The 12,937-nt window shown below is 47.9% G+C and overlaps 1 protein-coding gene across 1 annotated transcript in view; it reads left to right on the top strand.

Moving 5' to 3' along the window:
* CPXM2 (carboxypeptidase X, M14 family member 2) overlaps positions 1–12,937 on the top strand; it is a gene marked incomplete at its 5' end in the record, with an annotated part of 121,409 nt that overhangs the window by 91,414 nt on the left and 17,058 nt on the right. Inside the window, 3 exons of the mRNA XM_082674072.1 lie at positions 2,947–3,035; positions 10,503–10,626; positions 11,845–12,041. Of these exons, the coding sequence (XP_082530198.1) occupies positions 2,947–3,035; positions 10,503–10,626; positions 11,845–12,041 (410 nt within the window). The remainder of the gene's footprint in view (positions 1–2,946; positions 3,036–10,502; positions 10,627–11,844; positions 12,042–12,937) is intronic.

Genomic DNA, 12,937 nt, shown 5'->3' with positions numbered 1-12,937 from the left:
GACTGATTCTCCAGAGCTCCATCTGCAAGGATAAAAGCCTTGCAGACTAAATCCGGACTTCTGTTTCAAATGTCGGAAGTCCTACTCAAATTACCTTGGGAGGGGTCGGGGGAGAAGGAAAATTTTCGCTCACAGGAATGAAAATTCCCGGGGTAGATCTGACTCTGGCTTCAGGTAGGAATAGGTCTGCAATCTCAGGGCCTTCTTGTGCAGTCAGGGCTCCTCTCCCACCACCGTGCAGGCAGGAAGCTTGGCCACTAACACCCCAAACTCATCCACCATGTGAGTGACGCCAGCAGGAGACCCTCATGGGGAGGAGCTCTGGGAGGAGTCGTCTCATCAGCCCAGCTTGGATCCTGGGACCATCTCTGAGCCAGTGGCTGTGACCAGAGGACGTGTGTTTTCATTGGCTGAACCTGGATCACACGCCCATACCTGTGAGTGCTGGGCAAGGCTATTCCATTGGAAGCATCTAGAATAGATTCCCCACAGGAGACTGGGATTCTTTTGTCCACAGAAGAGAGAAGGGGACAGTGGGTTTGGCTGACTGACGGGGTGGGTTTGTAGACTATGGGCCCCAGGGAGGCGGGGGGGCGGGGCTTGCTTCTCACTCCTTACCTACAGTGTTGGGGCCCTGATAGGTTCTCAATAAAACTTTATCCAATCAGAATAAGTGGACAAGTTTAGAAGTATTTCTTCGAAAGGTGGAAGACTGAAGGTTGTGAAAATGTTCACCTGTGGTTCTGAGTCAGTTCTGGAACTTGTATGCATACCCTCAAATTGATTAGTCTCAAGGAAGGAAGGATGTTGCCAAACATGGCGATCTTTCTACGTTGAGTTCTGAGTTTGTCTTCAGTCCTTTTTAAGAACCTTGAAGACATAACTTGCGCTTGAAGACAAAAGGGGCTTTTCAAGCAGAGTCTTGTGAAAGGCCCCTGGGACTTGGGGGCGGGGTGTTGAATAGCTCTAAGGAATCAGCAGTGTAAAGTAATTCAGTGTAAAGTAATGTGAAATGTGCTTTACCTTGGCTTTGAAACATACAGGTTTGGAAATCAAAGGGCAGGAGGCTTGCTGGAGGGTACGGTCAGCCTGCACTCCCCAAAGGAGAGAACTTGGAACATAACTGGGGGCCTTTGCTGAACCTGAACTACTTTTGCTTTCTTTCTGGGACAGAATGCCAGTTTGCATTATTTCTTTTTCAATGGTGCTTATTTGTTTCTAATAGTGTTACTGGAAAACCTTCTGTGAATATTAAACACCAAGTCGTTTTTGGTGCGTGGGTCTATATGTGATTTTCAACGTGCCGCATGTGGCCGCAGTTCTCAAGGGTGAAGCCAGTCTTTAAGGGGCCCTCGGCAGGTAGGTTCCAGGTGGCAGTCACGCCAGGTGGCTGTGGATTGCAGACAGGCAGCCAGCTCGCGTGATCGCAGATGTGTGTGATGTGCACCGCGGACCTCAACCCTGCTGGCAGTGCGCTCAGTACTTTAACACGGTGCTTCTCACACTTGTGGATTTTTTAAAATGTGGATTCGGATTCAGTAGGCGTAGGCTGCGTCTTACAAGCAGCCAGTGTTGCTGGTCTGCGGCCTTGCTTGGTGGCACGAGTTAGGACTCTCTGCTCCTAATACCACTGGGAGCTGGTGTTCGTCCTCCCATCACCCGCCACCGCCATCACCTCCAGAATTATCCCTTGAGCCACTTGGATCAGACAGCTGCTATGGTTCCAGCTTTGCTCACGTGGTTCCGGAGTTAGTAGGTTAACTTGTCTGAAGTACCACGTGCTCTCTGCCTTGGGGAGGGGTCTGCGCGGACCGGGATTTCTGGCTGCACGGAGCTGGGGCTGGAGATGGCAAGCCTGGCTGAGGCTCTGGAAGCCTCCGACTCTGTCAGGTCAGGAGAGGGCCCACTGAACGGTCCCTGCCCCCTCATCCCCCTTCCAGCTCTTCCTGTTCCCTTGCCCCTCCTTCCTTCTCAGTGCTCATTGTTTCTGTAGTTGTATAAACGACATCGGCTTATAGGAATTACAGAAAAAAGTCCATTTATCTGGAAGAGAATTAAGTCAAGAGCAGACATCTCCTCCCCAGTCCTCAGGGGTCACCACTGCTAATGCGTCCTGACTATGCCTGTTAGGGTGCTTCGGCCCCAACAACAGAAACCCCAGCTCCCACTGGCTTAGCAGTTCAGGGAATTCTTTATGTCAGGTGATTGGAAGTCCCGAGGGAGGTTGATGGGGATCTAGGGTTGGTTCACTCAGAGGTTCTCTCTGTCCTCTACTCTGGAGAGATTCTCGCTCACTCCTCTGTGCCATTAAAGTCCTTCCCTTTAGTCTGGACCAATAAGAGTGGCCAGGAGTGCTATGTTCTGATTGACTTAGACCAGTCATGTAGGACCCCTGGAGCTTAAGGCATGAGGTCAGTTTCCTAGAAGTGGAGAAGAGGGGATTCCCAAACAACACAGGGCTTCTGTTAGGAAGGATGAAAGTGGACTGCATGCTGGGCAAGCAAGTGACAGAGTCCACCGCACTTCTGAAAATTTCCATGCAATTGTGATATTCATTCATTCATTCATTCATTCACTTATTCCTTCCTTCATTTAGTGTGACTGTTTGCCAGGCACAAATACTAACAATAAACCAGTGAGGGAGGTACCAGTGTTCCCCTGTTTATGGGTGAAGACACTAAGGAAAAACTCCAGTGACTTATCCAAGGTCACACAGCACACAAGTAGAAGAGATTGGAACCCAGGCATTCTGGCTCCAGGCCCATGCTCTCCCCACTGGGTAGTTCTGACTCTTAAGATGCTTCTTGAAAGTTGGCTCTCTCACCTCTGTGCGAAAGTTAGAAGCTAGAGGTTGAGCTGTGTTCCCACACAAATCAGGCACCTAACACAGCCACCACAAGTAATAGAATAATGTGGATGAATTCAAAACCATATTTCTGTCCCTAGATCCAAATAACTATTATCACCGACGGAATGAAATGACCACCACCGATGACCTGGATTTTAAGCACCACAGCTATAAGGAAATGCGTCAGGTAAGATCCAGGTTTGTCAAAGAGAAATCTCTCCTGTGCCCAGAAGCACATAGGTGTTTGTTTTTGTGCTTTTATGGTTTGTTGAAGCCACAGGAAATGCTTGTAGTTTCGAGGCTGAGAATGCCTTGGGGTTCAGGTGACCAGAGGAAACCTCCCTCGCCAGCAAGTGATTGAAGCAGAATTCGAAGCCAAGCTTTCAGATTTAATACTATACTTCTTCCACCTACGCTGTTGGTGGAAATGTAAATTGGTGACAGCCACTATAGAAAACAGTATGGAGGTTCCTTAAAAAAATAAAAATAGAGCTACCATATGATCCAGCGATCCCATTCCTGGGTATATATCCAGAAAAAAATGAAGACTCTAGTTGGAAAAGATTCATGCACCCAAATGTTCGTAGCCAAGACCTAAGTGCCCATCAACAGACGATTGGCTTAAGAAGATGTGGTATATGTATATACAATGGGATATTAGCCATAAAAAAGAATGAAATATTGCCATTTGCAGCCACATGGGTGGATCAAGAGAATATTATACTTACTGAAGTAAGTCAGAGAAAGACAAATATTATATGACATCACTTACGTGTGGAATCTAAAAAATAATACAAATGAATCTATATACAAAACGGAAACAGACTCACAGACATAGAAAACCAACTTATGGTTACCAAAGGGGAAAGGGAGAGGGGGAGGGATAAATTAGGAGTATGGGATTAACAAACTACTATATGTAAAATAGATCAGCAACAAGGATTTACTGGATGGCACAGGGAATTATAGTCAATATTTCGTAGTAGCCTATAATGGAAAATAATGTTCTCTCTCTATATATAAAACTGAATCACTTTGCTGTACTCCTGACACTAACACAATATTGTAAATCAACTATCCTTCAATTCAAAAAAACACATCGCTGTGTGTTTGCGTGGTATCACTGATTTAAGAACAATAGTCGTGTGCAGAGTCGAAGAAGAAAAAGAATCCGGAATAACACTGGTGATAGTAATAGCAGGAAGTTCTCACATACGACCTACATCAATTTCCCTACATTAGGAATTTGCCTATGTTAACATGGTCAGTCTCTCTGACCACCCTAGGAGCGCAGGACTGTTGTTGGCCTTGTCTTACTGATGGCGAAACTGAGCCACGAGGGACTGTGTAACACTCCCCTTGTTATTCTGATTCTCTGATTCTCGGTATTGGAATCACTGGGGGAAATTTGGAAAAATACCTATACTTGAAACTGCCTCTGGCCAATTAAAGCAGAATCCTGAGGAAAAGGGACTGGGGAATCTAAATTATTTAAAGCTCTCCTTGTGATTCTAATATACAGGCAGGTTTCAGAACAGGTGGTTGATACCTTATGGCTCTCAGTGCTATAGACTGTTAGGAGGAAAAGACGTCCCAGATGAGATTGGCCCCAGATTTAATGACAGAAACCAAGTAATCCTGAGCTATTGACAATATCTGTCTAGTGGGTGCAGAAGGGAGAAGGGACCAAGAGTTTTTTAGGACAGGCTAAAAAAGCAGCCCTGTGCTGAGTGCTTTGCCTGTGTAATCCTGTGCAGCGTTCCCCCCAAGCCTTGTGCTAGAAAGCGCGGGCCAGTGTTGGCAAATGAGAAACCCTTAGACATGTAAGAATCTGTCGGAAGAGAAGGAACAGAGAAATGTACTCACAAATATGTTTAATGAACAAGCCTTCACCAGAGGCCAAAATAACATGGCTCAAAGCGAGGGCTCATAGGTGCTGAGGGGGCGGTACCAGCCACGCGGTACAAGGGCAGGAGACTTTCCTGAGGTCGGAGCAATGAGGCTTTGCCACGAGGGCTCTCTGCTTCATCCCAGGGAGTCAACAAACCCGGTTAGTCTCCATGTCATTTAATTGGAGATACACACAGCTGCTTCCAGGCACCTGTCGGCACAGACTTAGAGGTGGGATGTGCTAAAGAAATTGCCTCGTGGTCTGTGTTTGGACTTGAGGTCTGTGAGTCATCCCTGCTGCTCTCCACTTCCGGGTGTGTATGCGACTGCTCACCGTTCCATTTTATGAAGCACTCGTGTCTTAACACAGCTTTGCTCAGTGGGCATCTCGGGACATCTTTTTGCCCAGAAATTAGGCAAATATCAACTTAGTTGGTGCAGTTAATGTCAAAAGCAATCTATCTAAATGCATTTAAAATGAGCTCACTGCACAGAGAGTGTGGTACCTTTAACTAGTTGTCCCGCATGGAGAATGGAGGTCCTTCTCATATGAGGAGAGCTAATGGATGTGCTTCATTGCCCTGCGGGACTCTGGTCCCCATCACTTGGTAAACGTTAGAGCTAAAAGGAGCCCGAGAAAGCCATGCAGCCCCTGCAGGGGACGCTGGGGGACCCACTCCGATCTCTCAGGACCCCGCAGCACTCAACTGGAAACTGTCGGAGGTTGGGAGCATCTATCAATCGTGAAGAGTGTTCAAGCCAGAAGTGATTTGCCATTTGGACTCCTGGCTCCTGGGGATGGGAAAGAAGCCAGCACTTTTAGCAATTCCCTGTATGGAGTCAGCTAGATTGCTGTAGAAATCTTTCTACTTCAGGGGAAAAAAAAAAAATGTTAGTTTATCGAGTATTACGAGAGACATTTACAAACAACACAGAAATGAGAAGCAGACGTGGGAGCAGGAAAAGAAAGCAGAAGAGCCGTTGCTTGGAGGGAAGTCATGAGAATGTGTGCGACCAGCGCGTGTGAGAATTATTTCTGGAGCACTGATTTATAAGCTGCCGTTCTCCCTGCTGGGGGAGCCCCGGGGGCTCGGGAAGGGGATGGGGGAAGCAAGCGGGGGAGGCAGGAGGCCGTTGCGCAAATGCTGATATTATGATACAGATTGAGTTAATTGTTCTGAGCACTGAAGGCCTCCCCAGCATGAGTCACCATTCATAACTGCTCAGTCATCTCTGTGTCTGCATGTACGTTACCTTTCTCCATCATTTGGGACCGCGAGGGCAGAGACTCTGTCATTTTATCTTAAATCCATAAAGTGTACTGGATAACTGTACTTTTGAGGTTGTTGCAGGGGAGATATGTGGGGGACAGGGCCGGTGGTTGGGAAGGGATGGGGTTGCAGATGAGGTCTGCCGTCATCCAGGGCCTGTGGCAGGAAGAGACAGAAGGAAGGGTGGTCCGAGCAGTGAGTACAAGGAGGACAGGACTGTGGAGGCAGGAGGGGACGGCCTGTTTTCTGGGACAGTTGGCAGTGCCAGGAGACGCCTTAGTCTTGAGTCTGAGAATCAGGAGGTCTTTTCCAGGAGCAGAGCTGTGTTTGGGGAGATCCTTCCGGCAGTTGTATGGACAGTAGACTGGTGAGCTCTGTCCCAGGAGAGGGACCTGCCGGGTCTGAAGAAGGATGGGGGGAGGGGTTTCTGAGAGGGACTGACCAGTCCTAGGATTCCCCAATAAGTTGGAGAGAGATAGGGTTCTGGTGTGCTTCCCAGGGCCTGGGATACCGTCCACAGCGGGAGAAAAAGAAGTGGTTTGGGGGAGAGGTTAAAGAGATTGGACTTTGGTTGGGGACCTGCTGTTGTCAGGTGCCCAATGCTCAGGAAATTCTGGTTGGTTGGCTGAGAAGGAGCGTGTGGCATGAGGCGTAGAAAGGAGTCCAGGAGAGACGTGGGTTGGAAGGCAGCCGGCTAGCGGTTTTGATTTCCCGGGCAGCTGAGGATGGTCGTGGGCAGCAGGCAGTGGGGTCGCTGAGCTCCTGACCTTGGGGGTGGACAATGGTGGCAGGAAGCCCGGGCAGGACAGCAGCCTTGCGGATCCAGACAAGCCCAGCTCCGCCCACCACGGGATGCCTCCTACCCTGGCTCTCTTCCTTCCCCCTCCCTCTGGAATTCGTTTTCACTTGATCAGATGCAGTGTCTGTTTCTCAGACAAATGAGTAAAGATGATGGAAGAGGACTTTTTCTCTTCTCCCTTCTTTCTTTTTTTTTTTTAACATTTTAATTCATTGGATAAACAGTATTGTAACCATATCAAATGCAAACTAAAAGTCTCAAGGTTAATCCTCCATGAACCCAATACCCTAAAGAATCAGTGGTTTTCATTTTCCCCCATTTCTATCCAGGGTTTGCATTTCTGTGTTCACAGAATTCATACGATTTTGATCAGAGGATGGTTACAACTTTGCCCAGATTTTCTCACTTAATATGGGATCATTAGCCATGTCTCATTGCCGTCTTCATAATTGTCCTTGGATGCTGCGGAATGTTCCAGTGAGTGGATGCGTCAGTTTTCTCAGCTACCTTTCTGCCCTGGAGCCTTGGATAGCTCCCCACTTGCAGTGACTTGTGTGAGAGGATGAAACCCGCTCCGGCAAGTGTCATCGTGCACGTAATTTTCCTCTGATGTACCGCTCTGATCCGCTGATGTATTGCTCGAAACTGAATTGCTAGGAAAGGGGGCTCTTTCTTCTGTCTCCTTCAGGAGAGGAGGGAAGCAACCGAGCCAGGAATTCAGTAGATCCCAGGATGTGATTTATTCCCACCTCCGAGATGAGGAGACAAGAGTCTTCAGGACGCTGAGAATCTTACAAAACCCACTACTCTCGAGGGCAGTGTTTCTCAGCCATGTTTCCTTACTGGCCCTTTCTAGACACTTTTCTTAATTACCCATTACATTAAAAACGAAGGAATAAAATTTTGTTAGGTAGGGTTGCACGTTGGAGGGCCACAATGCATGTAATACTTGAGATTTTGAGCCCCTGGAAAACCAATTTTCACCTCCTTTGGGTGATGTCATCCTTGTTGGGGATGAATATGCTTCCTCAGCAAGGCAGTGAAGAAAATTCTGTCCCTTTCTCTTACTTTAGACATCAAGACTCAAACGTTTACCATTAAGACTCAAACTCCAAAAAATCTTCTGACTCTTTTTGGGAATAAGCAAGGTGGCTCACCAGCTGGGTTTTTGAGGGTGCCCACGGCCCCTGGAGAAATCCTTCCCAGCATTGCAGAGGGCCACGGTGCGGAGGGAACTGTCAAGAACCTTCCTAAAGGGAGTCTTCAAATGCCCGTGTTCTCGTTCCTGTGTGTGGAAAAGATACTTGTGATACCACAACACCAAGAAGGAAAATGTGACTGGTATAAAAATACTGCCGTGGTGGGTAGAGGATAAAGAGGTGACTCCAATGAGTTATGGCTAAGAATCACCCCATCCTGAGAGGCTGTACCCCTGGCTAAGTGTGCATCCAGGGAAGATGCTGTTTGTCCTTTTCCAACGTCAAGGTCATGATCCCAGCACAGGGGGCACATTCCTCTGGCAGCTCATCAAAAGGGGAAGGAGGGTAGGCATTAAATGGCAACCCAGCACAGGGGGCACATTCCTCTGGCAGCTCATCCAAAGGGGAAGGAGGGTAGGCGTTAAATGGCAGCCGGACTCTGTACCGAATGCTCGCGTTGATCACCTAGCTCAGGATGAGCCGAGTGGCTCTGTGTCTGCAGAACTGGTCCTTGATCTGAACGCAGGACAGTGGGTCACCTGCTGATCAGGATTTGCTGAGGGCCACGCTGCTAGTGGAGCGTGTGTGGTCAGCAGGGACTGGTATGAGAGGCCCAAATCAGATGGTGCTTGTGCTGTGGCCGTCCACTGGAACAATCCCATGTACAACAGACAAAAGGGGTGGCGTTGCTTGTTTCGATCGCTCTGCTGCACCTTCATGGACAGATAAGAACTCAAGGGTCCGAAGCCCCGGCTCCACCTGGTACCAGCTGGGTGACCCTGGGCAAATCCCTCAATGTCCTTCTGCGCCTCCATCTCCATAGCTGTAGAATGGGGACAGGCCTCCTTGCTTATCTACTTCCCTGGGGGTCCTCACGATGAGATTCAGTAGAGAAATAGAACTTACTATGACCGCGATGGTGAACGTTGCTAGTGACATTATCACCGTGTCTCTTGTTAAAACTTGGCCTACTCCTGTGTGCCTCCACTTCAGCCCCTCGGTATGTCTCCCTCATGGTGAGAGGTGTGAAGCTACGTTAACCTTGCTGGCATGTGGTTTCTCCAGTGATGGTGGGTTTCTGCCTCTTCCCTCTTTGAACAAGAGTCCTTTATAGTCAGCTTTCTCTTTCTCTCACCTAGATATTATAACACAAAGTGAGTTATCATAAAGCAAAGCATGTTTCCCCCTCCCAGGAGTGGTGAGAGAATAGACCCTGAATGCCTGAGCAGGGCTGTGGCTGTAACACCTCATAGGTGTGTCGTAAAAGCAAAGCACCAGCAGCAACAGCTCCATTCCTTTAGAGATGCGCACCGAGGCCCGGGGATCGCCCTCCACCCAGCAGTGCAGAACACTCTGTTACAAAAGGCAAACCAAGTGCAATGTCACTCCACTCCATCAGAAATTCTACGATACCGATTTACCAGTTCCATAGTTTTGTTTTTTTTTTTGTTTGTTTGTTTTGTTTTGTTGCGGTACGCGGGCCTCTCACTGCTGTGGCCTCCCCCATTGTGGAGCACAGGCTCCGGACGCGCAGGCTCCGTGGGCGCCCGCCCACACCCCTGGCTGGGATGTCCTCCCTCGCTGCTTCCACAGCACGCAAGCTTCCCTCCTGGTCTCTAACACCCTGTCAGAAGTTATCTCATGAACACACCTGACTCTACCATGGGGAAGCGTGGCTAGTCTGCTGCCTGGCAGAGACATCCTTTGCATCACAGCTTCTTTCACTTGGGGATGGCTAAACAGTTTCCCCCAGAAAGTCAAGGCCACTTACCCAGCTCACTCACAGGTACCTGTTCAGAGATGGGGGGCACAGCAGCCTCTGGCGGGGGTGTCTCTGTCCTTTGCCCCAGGGCTCCTGTGATGAGCAGACCCTCTTCCCTTCCTTTGGCAGCTGTCTGACAAGCTCGACTGTCCAAGCAAAATTCAGGAAACCACCCGTATATATTTCACTTTCTCGTAGAAGCCTGCGTCCCTCACGCTTTCACTGCACGGCTCCCGTCACCCTGGCCTCCACGCACCCCCTACTTGGCACCAATGAAGTGGCGATGGCACTCCATCTGTTACCTCACTGAGTTCCAGGAGGGCGAAGCCGTGTGTGTTCCTTCAGCCTGACATCATAGATTGCTCATTACAGTGTAAGAGAAAAATGACGTTCAGTAATAAATATTTATTTAGGCAAGGGTATAGAGAGAAAAGGCTCAGTCTGTCTAATGAGGGCACAATAAGAAAACAGGAAACCAAGGTGAAAAGGTAATACCTCGTCACCCAGGGAGGTGACACTCCAGCTCAGGGAGGTGAGAAACACAGGCACGAGGTGCTGGAAGACCGGGCAGAGGGGCCACAAGGAGAACACTCCAGGCAGGGGGATAGCACTGGTGTGCAGGAGGGTGGGCGTGTGCAGGGGGCCGTGGGAGAGGGCTGTCTTCTAGAGAGGTCTGCCCTCCGTGCAGCGTGGCCATCCTTGTGTAGGGCCGTAAACCCATCTTGTTTCTCAGTTGATGAAGGTCGTGAACGAAATGTGCTCCAACATCACCAGGATTTACAACATTGGCAAGAGCCACCAGGGCCTGAAGCTGTACGCCGTGGAGATCTCCGACCACCCTGGGGAGCACGAAGTCGGTGAGGCTGCCCCTCTGTAGTGCTTCCGGCCCTTCGAGTCTGCTGCTTTCTTAAAGAGCGAGGCGATGGTCACGAAACAGGGCAGGAGCTGCCCACACACTCACTCTTACATAGATTCTGCAGATCTTGGTTCTGTGAACCCCTCATTTTATGATGTGGGCTGTCAAATTGCTTAAGAAATACCCTCCTTTTCTCCAAATGGACCGTATTTAATTCTGTTCCCCGTCTCTGAGACCGGTCACGCTAACCAAAGAGGAAAATAGCTGGAGATGGTTAGGACAGGGTTTTTTTCCCGGAGAAAATTCTGGACTCCCCGGTCATTAAGGGCTCTAGTTAGAGATGGTTCCCTTAATTTTCTTTTAAATTTCCATCCTATTTTCAAGCATTTCCTGTTTTCAGCCATTTCTCATTCAATCACTCCCAAAACTATGTTCTCCTACAAGTCAGTGGGCAGAGGAGAGGCAGTGGGGTCAGAGATTTTTCTTTCTGGTAAAATTGTGAGCCCTTTAGAAATCCACTGCAAGTTAAATGCAGAGATTTGTCTGATTCTCTCGACTTCAATGTTCATCGGTATTCCAGGAGTTTCTCTCAGGAGTGCCTTTCAAAGGGTAAGGGCTTTATCTGTGGGTGAAATCACATTTCTGCAAAAGCAGTAGCTTGGCCAACAAAAGAGGCAGGAGTGCTGTCAGCTCGCGCCCGCACTGACAAATCCGACGTTGAAAAAGCTGAGCTTTGAAGAGAACAAGCTCAAAGACAGGCCCACTTTACAAAACGGTGTCACTGCTGACTTGCCCTGACACTACTTTCTGCTTGCGTTTATTCATCTCTGTATCTTTATAAAATTGAATACAAAGTTCTTTTAAGAAAAATAATTGCCTCCCCGAAGAGAAAAATAATTGCTCTGGCTTGTGTCTAATTTGTAACTTTTAAACTCTAAACACTGTGTTATTGTATTTGTTCTTGCCAAATAAGGCTAAACATTCCTACCCCGTGGCTGGTATCATTTGAGACTTTTCTACTCATTTTCTCATATATCTGACTATCTGGGAATTAATAAAAATTGTACTGGTATAATTGTGGTTGATTTGAAAGAACAGAGAGGGCTAAAATTGTCAGTTTCTATCATTCAGAGATTTCTTTCCTAATACAATGTGACGAGGACTGTTTTGCTGGGAGCATCCGATATGATCCTCTGTTTTTTCCCATCTTTGAGTAAAGGTGAGCCCGAGTTCCACTACATCGCGGGGGCCCATGGCAACGAGGTGCTGGGCCGGGAGCTGATGCTTCTGCTGATGCAGTTTCTGTGCCAGGAGTACTTGGCCCGGAACTCGCGCATCGTCCGCCTGGTGGAGGAGACCAGGATCCACATCATCCCCTCCCTCAACCCCGACGGCTATGAGAAGGCCTACGAGGGGGTAATGGACCGTTCCTCTCGCCCAGCACAGCAGCTCTCCCCCCTCTCCCCCCCGCACAATGTGCTGAGCCATGATTGATCTGAACTGCACGTTACCAGCTTTCTTCTTAAGTGTCTTTCCGCTGAGACAAGGAAACCCGCAAGGCTTATGGAAGATGCACGGCAGTAATTGAGAATTATGGGGAGACACTAACAGACTGAAGAAAATGAGCATGAATGATAATATTGTTATATATACGGTGGGAACAATAGGATAGAATAATAATAACACCTAGCATTGATTGAGCACTTAAGGCATGTTCTGACCTTGATTATTACCTACAATCCTCTCATCAGTTCTCTGAGGACAGTTATTTTTATTATTCTGATATATTGTTTATATGTCATGTTCCAATTATGATATAGAATTTATATAGGTTAGAGTTATAAAGAGAGTTATGTATAGATTACAGTTAGTATAATGTTGTATTGTGTATTCATAATTATATTCACAGTATCTGGGAATAAAATGGAAAACTATACTTAAAACAATGGTACCTATCAAATGCAAGTTTTACAGTGCAGAGTTTTGGTTGTATTTATTGGTGCAAATGGTTGGTTAGGGATTTGCAGTGCGAAATAGTGAGCCAGAATTGCAGGGAGAAAGCATTTATATGGTGGCGTTTGATTTTTGCACTGACACAGTCTTAGATTCATTACTACTTGGAGTTTCATTCAACCTGTGTAGAAGAGGTGAAGGAAGAGGAGGCAGGGGAGACCATACTTTTCTGAGCGCTGCCATATGGCAGGAATGGTTCTGTGCATTCCCTCTCTGGAGTTGCTTGGCTATATTATCCATCACCCACCAAATATTAACAGATTATTAACCAAATATTCTCCTTTGGATGTCATCTTTGG

Source organism: Grampus griseus, assembly GCF_964374135.1.
Source record: "Grampus griseus genome assembly, chromosome: 16".
NCBI lineage: Eukaryota > Metazoa > Chordata > Mammalia > Artiodactyla > Delphinidae > Grampus > Grampus griseus.
Note: the sequence above shows the minus strand (reverse complement) of the source record. Positions and strands in the feature narration are given on the sequence as shown.